The following is a 21,111-nucleotide window of genomic DNA, read 5'->3' on the forward strand; positions in this document are numbered from 1 at the left end:
TTTGGGTCATTGTCTTGTTGGAACACCCAACTGCGCCCAAGACCCAACCTTCGGGCTGATGGTTTTAAGTTTTCCTGCAGAATTTGGAGGTAATCCTCCTTCTTCATTATCCCATTTACTTTCTGCAAAGAACCAGTTCCACTGGCAGCAAAACATCCCCAGAGCATAATACTACCACCACCATGCTTGACAGTAGGCATGGTGTTCCTGGGATTAAAGGCCTCACCTTTTCTCCTCCAAACATATTGCTGGGTGTTGTGGCCAAACAGCTCAATTTTTGTTTCGTCTGACCAGAGAACTTTCCTCCAGAAGGTTTTATCTTTGTCCATGTGATCAGCAGCAAACTTCAGCCGAGTCTTAAGGTGCCTTTTCTGGAGCAAGGGCTTCTTTCTTGCACGGCAGCCTCTCAGTCCATGGCGATGTAAAACACGCTTGACTGTGGAGACTGACACCTGTGTTCCATCAGCTTCCAAATCCTTGCAGACCTGCTTCTTGGTGATTCTTGGTTGACTCTTGACCATCCTGACCAATCTCCTCTCGGCAGCATGTGATAGCTTGCGTTTTCTTCCTGATCGTGGCAGTGACACAACTGTTCCATGCACTTTATACTTGCGTATAATTGTCTGCACAGTTGCTCCTGGGACCTGTAGCTGCTTTGAAATGGCTCCAAGTGACTTCCCTGACTTGTTCAAGTCAATAATTCGCTTTTTCAGATCCACACTGAGTTCCTTTGACTTTCCCATTGTAGCTTTTGTAGCTGAGTCTAATCACTGGGTCAAATGAGCCCTATTTAAATGGGCTCATGAGAAGTCAACAGCTGTAGTCAATCAGAATCACTTACAAGAAGTGAAGAGGCCATGACATGAAGCTAATTTGATTGACACAACTCGCTACATCACCAAAATTGACAAATTTTGTTGCTGTATGTATATTTTTGACCCAGCAGATTTGGTGACATTTTCAGCAGACCCATAATAAATTTATGAAAGAACCAAATTTTATGACTGTTTTTTGTGACAAACATGTATGTGTTCCGATCACTCTATCACAGAAAAATAAGAGTTGTAGAACTTATTGAAAACTCAAGACAGCCATAACATTATGTTTTTTTACAAGTGTATGTAAACTTTTGACCACAACTGTATATATAAACACATATATATAAACACATATATGTATATATATATATATACATATATATACACACACACACACACATATATATATATATACATATATATATATACACACACACATATATATATATATATACATATATATATATATATATATATATATATATATTTTTTTTTTTTTTTTTTTTTTTTTTCGTAGATTATTTCACGTGATTTACTTTGTATTTTGATGTATTTGGTTACATAATAGAATTGAATTGTTTTGCTGGGAATAACTGTAGCTGCTACTGAATGTATGTAATGTTGTATATATATGTAGCCCAACCTATTGATTTTTTAAAATAAAATACATAAATATCTGTAAATTTTGTTGTGCAGACTGAGAATCACAGCAGTTGGAACTCACCGTCTTGTGCCAGGTTCACACTACACGACTTTTTAAAAGGTCAGTTGTTGTGCTGTTCACACTACACAACTGGTTGTGATGTAATTGTGAGTCCTTCAGTTGTGAGACTTTCACACTATACAACTGATCAGCAACATAGGGTCACAAATTACATGATTTTTCACTGTGGGAAATCGCTGACTCACTTCACAGCTCTCCAAAAACATGTTTATCATGAGAACACACCAGAACTAAACACTATGGCGTCACTACAATGTCAAAAATTTGGGAAAAAAATGTGAAAATTTTAATTAATTGAAACTATAGAGATACAACAGGAAAGACACGGAACAGGACGAGAATGTAAGTAGAAAAAATGTAGACTGAATTAGAATTTTAGATTTTTGTTACAAGACGCAAACTAGAAAAATCTGAAAATAAAGAGGATTTTTTTTTCTTAAATTCTTAAATTTCCTAAAAATGAAACCATAAAAAATTGTAAAAACCACCATCACTATGTAAATCACTTTGCAAAAAAAAAAAGGTTAAAAAAATGTTACACTGACCTAAAAACTACAGTCTGGGACAAAAGGATCTACATGTAGTCCGAATAAAAGAGGTGTTTTTAGGCTAGATCTACTGAATTATGGTCTAAAAACACTTTTTGGAAAGTTCTGATTTTGTTTTAGACCAATTACAGAAAGCCAGAAAAAGAAAAAAAGAAGCACTGTTGTTATATATGTGTGTGTACTGGTGTTATAAAGTATTATATACATAAGATATCAGTAATCGATTACTGTAGAGAACAGTATTTAACACTACTGTATAAAGTGGTGTATTGAGGTTTGGTTAAAAATAAGAGAGCATTTAAAAATGATGGGTTTCTTTGATTTTACCAAATTGAAAACCTCTGGAACATAATCCAAAACCAAACTGAACTGCTTGAAGTTTTGCACCAGGAGTAAAGCAGCATAAAGTTATCCAAAAGCAGTGTGTAAGACTGGTGGAGGAGAACATGATGCCAAGATGCATGAAAACTGTGATTAAAAAAACAGGTTTATTCCACTAAATATTGATTATTTCTGAACTCTTAAAACTTTATAAATATGAACTTTTTGTTTTCTTTGCAATATTTGAGGTCTGAAAGCTCTGCATTTTTTTTGTTATTTCAGTCATTTCTCATTTTCTGTAAATAAATGCTCTAAATGCTAAATAACAATATATTTTTTTGGAATTTGGGAGAAATGTTGTCTGTAGTAAAGTAGTAAAGTGAATATTGACTGTACAGTATATGATGTATAGTCTTGTTATATTTTTTGCTTAATGAATGGTGCAATGTTTAATGTGCAATGCTAGAGGGCGCTCTATACCAAACAAAATAAAAAACTATAAAATTACTGCAGTATCAAACTCTAGGGGGCGCAACTCCCCCCTAATAAAGATATCAAATACAGTACAGGCCAACTGCATTAACCCTTTCAGAACTGAGTTATATTCCAGTGATGGAAAAATATAAAAATGCAGTTTCTTGCCTCTAATACTCTAATATAAACTCCAGTTAAATCTAATATATATTTAACTAAAATATATTTAATTGTTTTTTAATGTCCACTGTACTGTAAATATACAGAAAAATTAATGAGGGAACTTAATTCTGGTCTTCCCATGATCTTCAGAAGGACCAGCTGATGTCACTTCCTGTTGTAGATGTGACTTCCTGTTGTAGAACGTTCCAGATGTAACAGGACTGAGTGAAACCCAGGGACACAACTAAAATGTGTATTTTAACTTAAAAATATTATGGATTTATTATGAAAAAGACGTTTTTTAAAGCATAGATGGGATTTGCAAAAAATAAATAATAAATCTCTTAAGGATTTTAATAATTATATTTCATGGTAAAGTTTATAGTTATAGAATAGGGAGAATGGGTAACAAATGCTATTTTTTCAGTGTTATAAGTAGTTTTTGTTAATGTTTTTAATCACATATCTTACTTTTGCAATTAAGTCAACGTACAAAACACTATGCTTAATAATAAAATGTATTTAAAAGTTATTTTGTGTGCACATTTATACATGTAATTTCTTGAAGACAAAAATGGCACAGTTTCGGCGGAATATGGCATAACCACCTCAACCCTGTGGCTCCTGGCTGCTGTGTCTGTTAGCATCACAGCTCTAACTCTGTCATGGCCAGCTGTTAGCATTGCGGCTAACCCTGCTTGCTGTTCCTGATAGCAGTGTGGCAATACTGTCATTAGAAGACGTTATGCATAAAAATATATACTCTAATAATACTAATAATCTTATATTAACTGCAGTTAAATCTAATTAACTAAAATATTTAATTGCAATTTTTAAATGTCCACTGTCCTGGAAGCCCATGTTTAACATTTTTATTTTATATTTGATATTGTCTTTTTATGTCACTCTAAATCACATAAAATGAGCAGAAATTAGCTTTCCAGTGCTGCCATGCTCTAATGCCTAAGCTGACATTTTTTTTTTCCTTTTTTTCTCGATGAAGTGGGTGGGGCTAAGATACTGTTGCTCTAAAAAAATAATAAATACATGATGTCTATTGTAATGGATGCAGGGTTTAAAAGTGTTAAGATTCACATGAGTAAATCTGGGAGTTTACGTTATTTCCCATAATACAGTGTATAAATCAAGAAGCGGCACACATTCCAGTGTAAAGCTTATCAATGCTTTATGTTATACAGCATGTACAATATGACCAATAGCTTTTACAGACATATAAAAATTAATGCGTAGCCTCAAAGATCAGCCAGATAATAAAACTGACCTGGGCTAGAGCTCTTATCTTACAAATACATATAAATCACTACAAGATAAACAAGAAAATATAATAATAATAATAATAATGATAATAAATCTGAAACGCATCACTGTCTTCAGGATTTCTGTTGGAATTAAAAACACTCCTGACAGGACTGTAAAAGTTCGTAGTTACGTATAATAATAAGGCCGTCAAACAGAAAGCCCTAAGCTTTTAACGTAACCAGTAGATTTATACGTAATAATGTAATAATTCATAAACACACACAATAAAGAAGACAAATGTTTACAGTATTTACACATAACTTAACTCTATAGTTTCAACAATTACAGGTAGAATATGAACCATTTCACAGAGAAAATAAATAAACCAAAAGAATTTCAGGTAAAATTCATAAAGGGAATGTAAAAAGCGAGCAGAGTGTTTGTTTAGATAAACAGAAAAACGAAATAAAGCATCGCATCACAACGAAACACCGACCCACCGAAACAGAGGCTCCACCAGACCCAGGCCCACGTATCACACTCCTCAAATATATATCTGTATATAAAATAAAATAAAAATCGAATCAAGATCTAAATAAACTCAATTAAATATAAAAAAAAAAAAGATAATGTAAATAAAATAAGGATGATTTCATTTCTGCGTTTGGACTTTTTGATACTTTTATATCTAGATTTTCTGACTGAGGCTAAATGAGAATAAAATGTCACACTTGGGTGTAAAACTTTAATATAACATTAATATTATTTTCTATTTAGTATAGTGAAGAATTTTTGTAACAAAAGTATATTGGATTGTACCCTAATTAAAAAAAAATATTGTACAAATTATGTTTTTTTGATATTTCTTTTTCATAAACATATTGATTTTTGTTAAAAGATGTTTTAAAATTTTTCCAAAATGGAAAACTGGTTATAAAACATTAATTATATATTTTTTCCATTTAGTATAGTCGAGAAGAGATCAGTTTTCATCAATTTTCAGATTTTTCCACTTTTTCATCTTGTAACAAAAGCAGATTGGATTATAAAATAAGATTTTTGTAACACGATGGAAAAATTAAAAATCAGAAAATTAAGAGAAAATGTGTTTTAGATTTTTTTCTAATTCTGTTTGTAAAAGGCAGAAATGAAAAAATAAAAATGAAAAAAATCGCAGGAAACCCACTTTCCAAACCATTTCTGCTTCACTATACTAAGAATACTTTTCCAAATGTAGCGACAAACAGTCCAAAAAATGAGCTGATAAACATAGAATTTGTGTTTGTAAAAGGCAGAAATTAAAAAGTACAAATTTTAATTTGATGGAAAGCCATTTCTTCTTCACTATAATATATGAAAAAATTAAATTATGAAGTTTTACTACCACTTTTTTTTTTTAATTTAGCACCAAAATAAAATAAACTAAACGACTAAAATTATTTAAAACGATTAGAATTACACTGACTGGCAATCAAAATAAAATATATTAAATATAAAAAAAGATTATTTAAATGTAATAAGGATGTTTTCACACCTGCCTCTGGTCTGAACCAAAACAGCAGGTGTAGAAGATGCTCCGAACGTCAGTTTAAAGTTTAACAGGTAGATTTTTTAACAGTTTGAGGCTAAATGAGGCTAAACATTTAAAAAATATATATTTTTATTGATTTAAAGATGTTTTGGTATATACAGCTCTGGAAAAAATGAAGACACCACTTTAGTTTCTGAATCAGTTTCTCTGATTTTGCTATTTACAGGTTTATGTTTGAGTAAAATGAACATTGTTGTTTTATTCTATAAACTACAGACAACATTTCTCCCAAATTCCAAATAAAAATATTCTCATTTAGAGCATTTATTTACAGAAAATGAGAAATGACTGAAATAACAAAAAAGATGCAGAGATTTCAGACCTCAAATAATGCAAAGAAAACAAGTTCATATTCATAAAGTTTTAATAGTTCAGAAATAATCAATATTTGGTGGAATAACCCTGGTTTTTAATCACAGTTTTTTTCATGCATCTTGGCATCATGTTCTCCTCCACCAGTCTTACACACTGCTTTTGGATAACTTTATGCTGCTTTACTCCTGGTGTAAAAATTCAAGCAGTTCAGTTTGGTGGTTTGATGGTTTGTGATCATCCATCTTCCTCTTGATTATATTCCAGAGGATTTTAATTTGTTAAAATCAGAGAAACTCATCATTTTTAAGTGATTTCTTATTTTTATCAGAGCTGTATGAACACAGAGGAGTGTGATAGGTGAGACCGGTCTGTATTAAAGACGGAACAGAAACAGGAAGCTTAAACTGACTGGAACCCGCCGCCGACTCACAACAGAAAGATAAAAGATGCACATTTTATAATTCTCTACTAATCTGTCTGAAAACGAAGAAATCAGTCCAGCTGACTCAAGACTGTCACATACTGTTAAAATAGCATTCCCACATTTACATCACACTCGTCTCAAGCTTTTATTATTTTATCCTTTTAATGCTCGTTTACTTCAGCGAACGGCACAGGCAGAGACGCGTTCAGCACCGTAGAGTTAATCAGAGTTACTGAAATATTAAATCAGAGATCTGCAGGAGCGCACCACCACACTGAATAAAAACGATGAGTAAAATTTACTTTAAAAAAGTTTCACAACTTTCTGCATTTGCTTTTTTAAAGTAAATTTAATTTCAGATTAATTTAAGTAACTTCAACTTGGTTTCAGGACTTAAATGTACAATAAATATACAATATTACCTAATTACAATTACTTAATTCATAAAATATTACTCAATTAATTTATGATACATAATATATTATAATATAAATTAATACATTATTTATATTAGTAAACTAAAATCAATATATTACATGCCGTCCATGTGTTGAGACAGTGTAATATGTACGTTTTAACTAAAAATATTTAAATTTCAGTAATATTGTATAAGTTAAGTAGTTGTAATTAGGTAATACTGTTTACCAAGGTTTTACCATGGCTTTCAGGGTTTAACCATGGTTTACCAGAGTTTACCAAAGTTTTATCATGGTTTCCAAGGTTTCACCACGATTAACCAGAGTTTCACCTTGATTTAACCAGAGTTCTCCAAGGTTCCAGCACTGTTTACCAATGTTTTACCACGGCTTTTCAGGGTTTAACCACTAAAGTTTACGAATATTTATTTATTACTAATGTTTACCAGAGTTTACCGTGGTTTCACCACAGTTAACTAGAGTTTATCGAAGTTTCACCATGGTTTTAGAGGGTTTAACCACAGAATTTACTAAAGTTTACCAGATGTTAAGAGGCTTTTCCATGGTTTAACCACAATGTTTACTAAAGTTTACCAAAGTTTACCAAGCACAGTTTTGAAGAGTTTTACCAAAGTCTACCAAAGTTTACCAAAGTTTCCCCATGGTTTTAGAGGGTTTAAGCACAGTTTACTAAAGTTTACCAGATGTTACCAGAGTTTACCAAGGTTTAACCACAGTTAACTAGAGTTTATTGAAGTTTCACCATGGTTTTAGGGGGTTTTAACCACAGTTTACTAAAGTTTACCAGATGTTACCAGGCTTTTCCATGGTTTAACCACACAATTTACTAAAGTTTACCAAAGTTTACCAAGGTTTCACCATGGTTTACCAAGGTTTTACTACAGTTAACTAGAGTTTACCAATGTTTCACCATGGTTTGTCGAGGTTTCATCACAGTTTACTTAAGTTTACCAAAGTTTACCATGGTTTCACCACGGTTAACCAGAGTTTGGCAAGATTTTCCCATAGTTTTGAAGAGTTTTACTAAAGTTTACTAGAGTTTACCAAGGTTTCATCATGGTTTATCAAGGTTTCACCACAGTTAACTGAAGAGAAACCAAAGTTTCACCATGGTTTTGGAGGGTTTAACCGCAGTTTACCAAAGCTTACCAGAGTTTACCAAGGTTTCACCACGTTTAACCAGAGTTTGGCAAGATTTTCCCATAGTTTTGAAAAGTTTCACTAAAGTTTACCAAGGTTTCACCACATTTAACCAGAGTTTGGCAAGATTTTACCATAGTTTTGAAAAGTTTCACTAAAGTTTACCAGAGTTTACCAAGGTTTCACCATGATTAACTAGAGTTTACCAAAGTTTACCAGAGTTTACCAATGTTTCACCGTGGTTAACCAAGGTTTCACCACAGTAAACTAGAGTTTCACCATGGTTTTAGAGGGTTTAACCACAGTTTACTAAAGTTTACCAGAGTTTATCAATGTTTCACCATGGTTTTTTTAAGGTTTCACCATGGTTAACCAATGTTTCACCACAGAAAACTAGAGTTTACCAAGGTTTCACCATGTTTAATCAGAGTTTGGCAAGATTTTCCCACAGTTTTGAAAAGTTTTACCAAAGTTTACTAAGGTTTCAACACAGTTAACTATAGTGTTCCAAAGTTTACCAGAGTTTTCCAAGGTTTCACCACAGTTTACCATGGTTTCTTCATGGTTCACCAGCGTTTTACCTAGTGTGAAAGTGACCCCCGGCGCGTATCCTCCAGCATCTCACGTGAGTACTTCGTCCACGTCTGCAAAACGACATCCATGCAAGTGCAAAGAGAACAACCGACGGCAGCTGTGTTCATTTTTTTCCAGCCCCGACACAAGACGGGGTAACATACAGAAATACGGGGAACAGGGTGGGTAAAAAGGGTAAAAAGGGGGGTAAAAATGGGTACATTTGATAGACTGGTAAGGATTTGGGTCACGTGAGCTCTTGTGTGGCACAGTTTCGGTATCCCACGTCGATCAGTCCGCCGCGGCTCACGTGCGCTGGCTGGTAAAGGTGGGCGGATCCTGCAGGGCAGTGTGCAGTAGGTACAGTATGTAGAGTTTAGGTGGAGGTACGGTGCGTGTGGCGTCACGCCGCTGGTACAGGGTTGGGCACGGGTGGGGGGTGTGGTGCCCTCACTACTTCTTGTTGGCGATGCGCCGCTTCCTGGTTGCCAGCATGTCGTAGAAGGGGTCCCTGCTGATGCTGGCTCTGAGGAAACCAATTAAAAGAGAGAAGCAAATTAAAGATGTGCAGTGGGGAAGGGGGCGGGGGGGGGGGCGTCGGTATCTTTGATATGGAAATACGAGCGCATTTCTACAAACCCCGGCCTTAACTAGATCAAAAACCCAGAGCCAGAGCGGGGGGAAAGTTTCTTCAATGACCCAGTTTGGTTTCCATGGTTTCTGAAGCTAGATCCCGCCCCTTTTTTCTGGAGACGGCTTTTACTTTCTTCCAGTTTCCAGGAGAAACGTCTTAATTCAGCGTTCTGGATTCAAGAAGACTGTCAGGCTCTCACAATAATAAAAAAAAAAAAAAAGCAATACTGAGGTAAATTCATGATTAGAACAGCACTGCTGAGGTAGATTCATGATTTATTTTATTGTGCATTGTTGGTATGTCTCATGGGATCTAATAAATACATGCTTTCCAGATTCCTACTTATTTTCAATTTTTTTTTTTTTTTGGAACCCCCAGGGGCGGAGTCAAGCACAGTTTGCTTATTTCTCTGCTCATCCAATCAAATTAATAAAGGAGAAATACTGAAACTATGCTTTGGTCTTTGTTCTTTCTGTTTGTTTGTTTAAAGAAAAACATGTACTTATTGATTAATTTATAATCCCACTAATGAACAATACAAAAAAATCATGAATTAACCTCAGCAGTGCTATTTTAATCATTGATTTACTACAGAGGTAATGTTCTAATCATAGATTTACCTTAGCAGTGCTATTTTAATTATGAGTTTACCTCAGTATTGCTATTATCATATCATATCATAGATTTACCTTAACAGTGATGTTCTAATCAGAAATTTACCTCAGTATTGCTATTTTAATCATAAATTTACCTCAGTATTGCTATTCCAATCATATATTTACCTCAGATGTTCTCTCTTAATCATATATTTACCTTGGAAGTCATATTCTAATCAAATATTTACCTCAGTATTATTATACTATCGATACATTTACCTTAGCAGTGCTATTTAAATCGCAAATTTACTTTAGCAGTCCTATTCTAATCATAAATGTATCTCAGTATTGCTATTTTAATCATAGATTTACCTTAGCAGTCATGTTCTAATCATAAATTTATCTTAGAAGTGCTATTCTAATCATAAGTTTACCTTAGTATTGCTATTCTAATTATATATTTACCTCGGTAGTAATGTTTTCATCATGAATTTACCTCAGCTGTTCTGTTCTAATCATAACTTTACCTCAGTTTCACTAATCTAATCATAGATTTACCTTAGCAGTGATGTTCCAATCATTAAATTACCCCTTCAGTCCTATTCTAATCATATATGTACCTCAGTTTTGCTATTCTAATCATGAATTTACCTCAGTTTTGCTATTCTAATCATGAATTTACCTCAGTAGTGATGTACTAACCATACATTTACATCAGTATTGCTACACTAATCATACATTTACCTTAGTATTGCTATTCTAATTATATATTTACCTCAGCAGTTCTGTTCTAATCAAATTTACCTTAGTTTGGCTAATCTAATCATAGATTTACCTTAGCAGTGATGTTCCAATCATTAAATCACCCCACGAGTCCTATCCTAATCATACATTTACCTCAGCAGTGCTATTCTAATCACACATTCACCTTAGCAATTGTTCTAAGCCTACATTTACCTCAGCAGTTCTGTTATAATCATATATTTACTTTAGCAGCGCTATTCTAATCATAAAATTCACATCAGTTTTGCTAATCTAATCATAGATTTACCTTAGCAGTGATGTTCTAATCATGAATTTACCTCAGCGGTTCTACTCGAGTCACATTTGAGTGAAAATTACTCGAAAACAGTCAGTTTGTGAAGAGGTAATGTTATTTATGTGAGTAGAGCATGATAATTTGGCTTACTAAAACGTATAGTCTGTAAAAGGGAAACGCTGAAACATGACTTAAAATAAAAATCTGAATTTTGAATGACCTGCAGTCTGAACACAGACTGAAAGAACTGGATTCTTTGAGAACCTCTGGTGTGGAGAACCCAAAACCCTGACGAGCGTTTCCTGCAGGAGCTCTGTGGTGGTGCTGGAGCTCAGTTTTCACGGGTGTAAATCCTGTTAAGAGCTGATATCACAATGAGGACGAGCTCAACCCCCCACTGCGGGAAACTCACGCTTCCTCTACATCGCTTTTATAAGAGGAAGAGAGGAAGGATTCTCTCCATCACTTTCATTATAGAGTCGAACTGTGTACTCACTGTTAACAGTTAATAATATTATCAATAATACACTATGTGCATTGAATGTGGATGTGATTTCTGGGTTCAAAATCACTTGTCTACTCACATGGACAATTCTAGACAGATACTGCTGGTCACCATCATTACCCTCCTACTGTACTTTCCACTGTGGATGCTAATATTAGCCTATGGCTAATTAGCCTATAGCTTCTATGGCCTTTATCTGGTACAAATATGGGCCTCGATCCAAGTCCCTAAACTCAAAACAATGCAAAGACACTATAAAAAACATAATTGTGATTAAAACAGCCTATTCTGATGGATAGATGGATGGATGGATGGATGGATAGAAAAGAAGGATAAGACATAATGATACAGATAAAAAAATACAATAAAATATAACATAAAATAACATTAAACATAACATATAACATAAAATATAACAGTTTAATAGAGTTTTTAGTGTCTGTGTAATGGAGAACACAGTTTTATTTATTAATTTATGCTGGTGATATATGATGATTTTAATGGCTGAGACGGCCTAAAACTGATTTTAAAAATATTATAACATGATTATAACTCTCTCTCTCTCTCTTTCTCTTTCTCTCTCTCTCTCCCTCTCTCTCCCCCGGGGTGCTATATGCACTGACTAATCCCTCTCTCCATTTGTGGCATGTAAACCCTGGGCGGGTATAAATGGGGGGGCTGATTCTGTTTTCCTAAAAACAGCCTGATTTCCAGTTTATCCAGAACCTCCACCACTAAAATCAGTAAAACTACCTGACCATTCTCTGAATTTATGTCCCATTAAACAAACAATTAACCCTTTTAAGCCGAGTGTATCATATCTGATACATTTCTGTACTTTTGATACTTGATATTTTGATTTATATTGACCTCCACAACATCAGTGTAACTAATAATTAATTACCATAAATATTTATTACTTCACGTTTAATGTAAAAACAATAATATCATAATAAACACAAAAACAAATTATAAAGTAAATCAGATAAAGGCATTTTTTTTTAGTTTTCTATGTGTGTAGGGCTCTATGAAATCTGTTTTCATTTTTTTAATCCTAAATTCTGTTTTATTTTTTCCTCATATATATATATATATTTTTTAATACAGCATTCGCTCTCTCCGTGTTATATTCCTGCTCCTACCTGACATTCTAACATATTCTGGTTTATTATTAAAATCATTCTGCATTTGTTGCTGTCTAGCTTTAATAAAGTCTTCAACATTAAATTTACAACATATTTTTTCGAAAAAATACTTATTTTTACTCATTATTGCCGTATTTTGGAGTCTTACTTGATGGATTTGATCCACTCCTCCTTCTCCTCCGGTGTTGGAGCTGATATCCTGTAGACCACGTGATTTCCCTCCACCACCCGCCCGTCAGCCTCCGTCTTACAGGCCTTGATCACCTGACCCTTGTGGTTTGGGTTATAGAGCTCAAAACAGTTCTGGATCGAGAAGAAAAGAAAAGAATCGAAATGCTGAAATTGCAGCCAGCATCTACAAATGTTTAGACAATATAGATCCTATTTTAGTGATCTATAGGCGAGCCATCAACCGTGCATTTCTTGCAGTTTGATTTAGGGCGTCAGTGTGTCTTTGCTATCGTAACGACGGGAAAAGTACACAAGCCTTGCGCAGCTCGAAACGTGCCATGCAAAAGGCATGTACTAATACTGCCTCTTAATTAATCATGGGTGTGTTTGATTTTGGACGTAATGTAAAATAATAAACCAATCAGAGTGTCTCTGTTGCTCATCATTCCCTTTAAGAGTAGAACCAGGTGAGCTCTGTCTTTGGCGGATTGCTATTGTAACGGTGCAGCTACCTGGACGTGTCCAACAAACTCTTCTCAGCAGAGGAAACTGAGCTGCTGGTTGACGCTGTGAAGGAGCTCCAGCAGCTCATTTACAGGAACAGCAATGTTATTTTATTTACTATTCTGTTTATTGATGATGTAAAAGTTGGGTTTGATGAACGTCTGACTGTTGGCGTCTGTCTAGGTTGTATTCAGTCAGTGGAGCTCCTGTGTTTTCTGTTACCAAGATAAACAAAAAAATACTCCAGAAACAGGAGGAGCAGTGAGTTTTTAGGCTTCTTTCTCGGTCACATGACTTCATCACAGCGTTCAGTAGCTCCTCCATTTCCACTCGCTGTTGTGTTTTTAACATGGATCTCCGTGGAAAGTCTGAGTCTACATGTTCAGGAGAAAAGTAGCAGCTCTGGGTCGGTCTTGTAGTCCTTTTATGCTCTAAGTCTCCAACTTTTGAACTCACTGCTAATATTTATTCATGTTTTATTCTTCTTCTTTGGTCACTAACCTTTTTTTTGAGACATGCCAACGTTTTTTAAGGCTGTGTAGCAGTTAAGGTTTAATGTTTTAATGAAGCAGCCCTGCTTGTTAGCTTCCATGCTGCAGCACCACTTGCTCGACAGTGCATTAACTCAGCATGTTTCCTTAATATCTGATGATACATTCTGATCATTTTATCATTTACTACTGAAAATAAATTGCATATTGGTCCTTTAACACGGACATAAAGCACTCACCGGCTTCCTGGGCTCCTCCACCTCTCGGATACTGAGGTTCTCCAGAGGAATGATCCCCCGCGGCTCCTTGTCCTGCAACACCACAATACATATTAAATAAACACCATCACAATCTGCCATCCTGCTACAGAAACACCTTCAGCACACCTTTACCACCACCACCTTCCTGCAACACCATCAGCCGACAGCATCAGCTATTATTACTGCATCAGAACTGCTGACTGAATAACTCCACGCCGTCAGCAGAACAGCAGATCAGGAGGAGGAATACAACCAGGGAAGTTTTACCAGCAACAAAAACCAACATCACTCAGCATTTAAACATTAAAACCTGCAGATTTTAGAACTGATTCATTTAGGGAGGTGGTGGATATGGTATAAATAAGTGCTGTCATACGATTAAAAATAATAGTAATAATAATAATAATAATAATAATATTTAATAAATAAATAATAAAATAGACCAGCCCTGCTAAAAATGCTTAAAACTGAGATGCAATATTAACAGAATTTAGATATCTGACCAGATTTTAAATCCAAATAAAAAAGGTGTGTTCTTTATTTTTTACTATATATTTTTTAATTAATACAATCTGGCCGGGGAACCTTTATTATGAAGCCCAAAATGGCAGATTGGCATAACAGCTTGATGTTTAACTAGCGATGCTGACTGTATTTATTTTTATTTTTTATTTTTAATATCACAATTATGTGCTAATTTGACAGCTAATATACTAATATAGAGGAAATACATTTAAAAGATATACTGTATGATATTCATCACAATATATTTGGTCACATACTAAATTAATTATTGATGTCCCAATTAAAAATCCTGATTAAATTAATAGGGGATTGACTATTTTACCGTATTGACTGATTTATTTAGGTTAGTAGTGCTTAGTTAGTTAGTTAAGTATAAAAAAGATAAATTTATAGTTTAATATTTATTCATATTTAATATATTATTTAACACAGCTCCTTTAAACAATTTTGATGTTTGTGTGTGTGTGTGTGTGTGTGTGTAGTAATAGTACACACTCTGGACTAATATCTGTTGTTGTTTATTGATCTATTGATGTGTAATAACTGGTTTATAGAGTGAGATTGTATTATAATCTGGATTTCTTTAGTGTGTGTATTAGCGTGTTAGCATTAGCCCTCACTAGGCTGTGAATGTGGTTCTGTTCTGTGTGATTTTATAGAGTTTCAGATATTATGGGATGTTTTCTTGCTTCACTATAAAACAGTGGAGCTGTGGATTCATTTAATAAAAAGTAATTTTCATGTTAATTTTGAATAAACACGGTAAGAAATCGTACCGTTGTGTACTCAAAGTAGTACAGGCAGTTGTCGGTTAAAATGAACCACCGTCTCTTCCAGGTTTTTACTCTGCCCCCTGCAGGAAACACAAGATAACACAACAACGTCAATATAAACACAGCATTTAAATCAGTATACACCATCACACACACACACACACACACAATTATACGCAATCATACAACAACGTCAATATAAACACAGCATTTAAATCAGTATACACACCATCACACACACACACACACACAAACACACACACACACACAATTATACGCAATCATACAACAACGTACCATAAAAAGCTAATATTTTTATTTGTATATGTATGTAAATGTATCATATAAGATTATAATTTGTTGGTAAATGAGGTTTAGTGGTTTTACTGGAGGTGTGATAGTGTAGTTGTGGTGAGGCAGAGCAAATTCCACGTATCTCCATCGCTCTCGCCATCGCCTTCACTGCTGCTGTTTACTGAGCTTATTTCAGCCCAGCCTTCAGCAAACACTGCACTAACACACACACACACTTACTACACTAATACACACTCTACACACTCACACACACACACTTACTACACTAACACACTGACCTAATACACACACACACACTTACTACACTAACACACTGACCTAATACACACACACACACACTTACTACACTAATACACACTCAACACACTCACACACACACACACACATATACGTACAGACAGAACCCTAACACAGCTACATTACTCTACACTGAATCACACACACATTCATTCACATTCTACACATACACACTGCACTAATACACACACTCTACACACACTGCACTGATACACACACACTACACACACTGCACTGATACACACACACTACACACACTGCACTAATACACACACTCTACACACACTGCACTGATACACACACACTACACACACTGCACTAATACACACACTCTACACACACTGCACTGATACACACACACTACACACACTGCACTAATACACACACTCTACACACACTGCACTGATACACACACACTACACACACTGCACTAATACACACACACTAACACACTGCACTGATACACACACACTACACACACTGCACTGATACACACACACTACACACACTGCACTAATACACACACACTACACACACTACACACACTGCACTAATACACACACTCTACACACACTGCACTAATACACACACACTACACACACTGCACTGATACACACACACTACACACACTGCACTGATACACACACACTACACACACTGCACTAATACACACACACTACACACACTACACACACTGCACTGATACACACACACTACACACACTGCACTGATACACACACACACACACTACACACACTGCACTAATACACACACACTACACACACTGCACTAATACACACACACTACACACACTGCACTGATACACACACACTACACACACTGCACTAATACACACACACTACACACACTGCACTGATACACACACACTACACACACTGCACTGATACACACACACTACACACACTGCACTAATACACACACACTACACACACTGCACTAATACACACACACTACACACACTGCACTGATACACACACACTACACACACTGCACTGATACACACACACTACACACACTGCACTGATACACACACACTACACACACTGCACTGATACACACACACTACACACACTGCACTGATACACACACACTACACACACTGCACTAATACACACACACTACACACACTGCACTAATACACACACACTACACACACTGCACTGATACACACACACTACACACACTGCACTAATACACACACACTACACACACTGCACTGATACACACACACTACACACACTGCACTGATACACACACACTACACACACTGCACTGATACACACACACTACACACACTGCACTGATACACACACACTACACACACTGCACTGATACACACACACTACACACACTGCACTGATACACACACACTACACACACTGCACTAATACACACACACTACACACACTGCACTAATACACACACACTACACACACTGCACTGATACACACACACTACACACACTGCACTAATACACACACACTACACACACTGCACTAATACACACACACTACACACACTGCACTGATACACACACACTACACACACTGCACTGATACACACACACTACACACACTGCACTAATACACACACACTACACACACTGCACTGATACACACACACTACACACACTGCACTGATACACACACACTACACACACTGCACTGATACACACACACTACACACACTGCACTGATACACACACACTACACACACTGCACTGATACACACACTACACACACTGCACTGATACACACACACTACACACACTACACACACTGCACTAATACACACACACTACACACACTACACTAACACACTGACCTAATACACACACATACACTGCACTAATACACACACACACTGCACTAATACACACACACTACACACACTGCACTAATACACACACACTACACACACTGCACTAATACACACTGCACTTACACACACACACACACACACTAAACTAATACACACTGCACTAATACACACACACTACATACACATACACACACACACTGCCCTAATACACACACTACACACACACACATACTATACACTTGCAAAACACACTACACACACACACTACACATCACACATATATGTACAAACACCACCCTAATACAGCTACATTACTCTACACTGAATCACACACACTTTCTCCACACACACACACACATACGCATACGCACAAACACACACTATAGAATTCCACTATGCACACTATACACACTTACAACACACCTATACGCACTCTCAAACACACTCATATATGCACAATCACACACTATACACTTCCAATACACTCACTCACACACACACATACACACACTGTACAAATACAGCTACATTACTGTGCACTAAATCACACACACATACTCTCTCTACACACACACACACAGACAAACTCACACACTATACACTTCCCATACACACTACACACAAATACAACAACGTCACACACTCACTACACACACACACACACACTCATATAAGCACACTTTAAACTCTAACACACACAGAGTTAATGTTCTTAGAACGTTTTCTGGATGTTTTCTGGATGTTCTTAAAACTTTTTTATTAAATGTTTTTAAACGTTCTGGTAACGTTGCGGCGACATCACTCGTATCAGGGTTTTAATGTTTAGTTTTGGGAATGTTAAATAATGTTAGTATTTGTCTAGCTGAGAACATCATGTGAGAAACGTTCTAAAAACGTTTTATTTCTGTAAAATTAAGGTATAACCTTCCTGCAACCTTTTCAAAACGTTGTTAAACATTCTTCAACGTTCTTTGCTATCTGTGTAAATACACACACACTCTCTCACACACACAAAACACACACTCTTCACGGGGAAGTGTGTATTAGGGCCGTGGTTGAGTGTGTGTGTGTGTGTGTGTGTGTGTGTGTGTGTGTGTGTGTGTGTGTGTGTGTGTGTGTGTGTGCGGTTGGGCAGTATTTCCTGGTGATAAGTGGAATAATAACAGTCTTCTCTCTGCTGGAGCTGATCTTCACTATCTCACATTTACTGCTCTCACATCTCCAACAGTCACTATTTACAACTCCCACTGAACCACCACATCAACACCTCACACTGTGAAACACCTTAGCAACCACCAGCTATTCCTTAATAACACCTTATCAACCCTTAAACACATTAAAAGCCCTGTCTTGAAGTCCTGAAAAACATTAGCAACTTCTTAGCAAGACTTTAGCAACCAACTCCTTACCATAGCAACTGCCCACCAACACCTTAGCAACCACCTAGCAACACTGTGGATGAAGGAATGTTAAATACCTTCACAACTTTGTAAATGGAACGTCCCATCAATCTGCACCAACCTCACTCACAAGATAACACCTCACAGCTTATACTTCGTTATATAAGTATTGTATGTGAGCCGTCAGTTTGATTTAGGGCATGTTAGTGTGTCTTTGCTATCGTAACGACAGGAAAAGTACATGTACAAGGCATGTACTAATTCTATTTCTCTTCATTTTGGGCGTAACATGAAAAATATTAACCAATCAGAGTGTCTCTTTCTCATAATTCTCTTTAAGAGTAGAACCAGGCGAGCTCTGACTTTGGTGGATTGCTATTTTAACGGTTCAGCTACCTGGACGTGTCCAACAAACTCTTCTCAGCAGAGGAAACTGAGCTCATTAAGTTATTTTATTAAGTATTCTGTTTTTTTTGTTGATGTAAAAGTTGTTGGGTTTGAGAACTGCCAAGACAGCAATAAACACTTGATTGTTGATGTCTGTCTAGGATGTATTCAGTCAGTGGAGCACCTGTGTTTTTTTATGTTGCCAAGATAGCAATATGCCAAAAATCATCCTGAACATACATGAACATTTCCAGACCACCAGAAGTAAGACGTGATAGACTGAAATAGACTGTTGGTGGGGTGTAAGATAGCAGTGAGCATCTCAACGCACCTTTTGCAGAAAGAAATGTTAAACTGTTCAAAATGAAATTAACAAACAGTAATGCTGACATGCTAACATGACGTAACAGGAGGCCAGTTAGCATATTTTAGTAAATATTTTTCACTTTTAGACCCTAAATACACTTGACAGTTTTACAGCTTTAGTGTAAAAGTTGGCGTAGTCGGCAGAATCAGTCGGGTTAATGCTTTAATGTGTAATAAATGGAGTTTAGCATGTGGTTTGCTGGCTCCTGGATGCTAGGCAGGGCTGCTGCCCGGGTAGAGCCGGCTGTGGGTGAGCCGGGCATTATGACACACTGCAGTAATACCGTAATTAGGATTGGGTAAGACCTGCGAGGTGCTGTTGGTTCACGTACCCACAGGGCGCAGAAATCAGCGGGAGAAGCCTCGACATGTGAGGTGATTCCAGCTCTGAGAAACACACTGCTGAATTTATCACTGTGTGGGAAGTGATTTCTGGTGCATCACTGAGAATTTAGATCAAAAGGGAGATTCCCCCACTTACAACTTCAGCGTACGATTAAAACACGGCCCAGATATGTATGTGAGAGGGTTAGAGAAATAATACCTCTAAAATCAAGCTAAAACTATTCAGCTCTGGAAGAAAATGAAGAGAGCACTTCAGTTTCTGAATCAGTTTCTCAGATTTTCATATTTATAGGTTTATGTTTGAGTAAAATTAACATTGTTCTTTTATTCTACAAACTACAGACAACATTTCACCCAAATTCCACATAAAAATATTCTCATTTAGAGCATTTATTTGCAAAAAAAAAAAAAAATGCAAAGCTTTCAAACAGAAATCAATATTTGGTGGAATAACCCTGGACGATATAATTTCGGCTTTTTTATGCAAACAAATTGCTTCTTATTGGCTAACAGCACTGCGACACCAGCGAGACAAACAACAGTTAGAAACAGTTTAAAATAAAGACATTTTTACACTAATAACAGTCTTTGCAACGTCATAGTTTAATTTACAACATGTGTAATAATGCTAAACCTGCAACGTGCAGTTCAGCCACTGATCTAGTCTTAGAGTCTCTGTAAAACACCAAATCCACCGGAGATCCTATTTAAACCTATAGTTACACACAG

The 21,111-nt window shown here is 36.1% G+C and overlaps 1 protein-coding gene across 1 annotated transcript in view; it reads right to left on the reverse strand.

The window, feature by feature from the left end:
- Positions 1-4,216: 4,216 nt before the first annotated feature.
- cyth3b (cytohesin 3b) overlaps positions 4,217-21,111 on the reverse strand; it is a 70,796-nt gene continuing 53,901 nt past the window's right edge. Inside the window, exons 10-13 of the mRNA XM_049468140.1 lie at positions 15,434-15,510; positions 14,112-14,183; positions 12,855-13,009; positions 4,217-9,313 (exon numbers count right to left, since the gene is read on the reverse strand). Coding sequence (XP_049324097.1) covers positions 9,241-9,313; positions 12,855-13,009; positions 14,112-14,183; positions 15,434-15,510 — 377 coding nt within the window. The 3' untranslated portion in view covers positions 4,217-9,240. The remainder of the gene's footprint in view (positions 9,314-12,854; positions 13,010-14,111; positions 14,184-15,433; positions 15,511-21,111) is intronic.

The sequence above is a fragment of the Astyanax mexicanus genome, chromosome 19 (assembly GCF_023375975.1).
Source record: "Astyanax mexicanus isolate ESR-SI-001 chromosome 19, AstMex3_surface, whole genome shotgun sequence".
NCBI classification, from domain to species: domain Eukaryota; kingdom Metazoa; phylum Chordata; class Actinopteri; order Characiformes; family Acestrorhamphidae; genus Astyanax; species Astyanax mexicanus.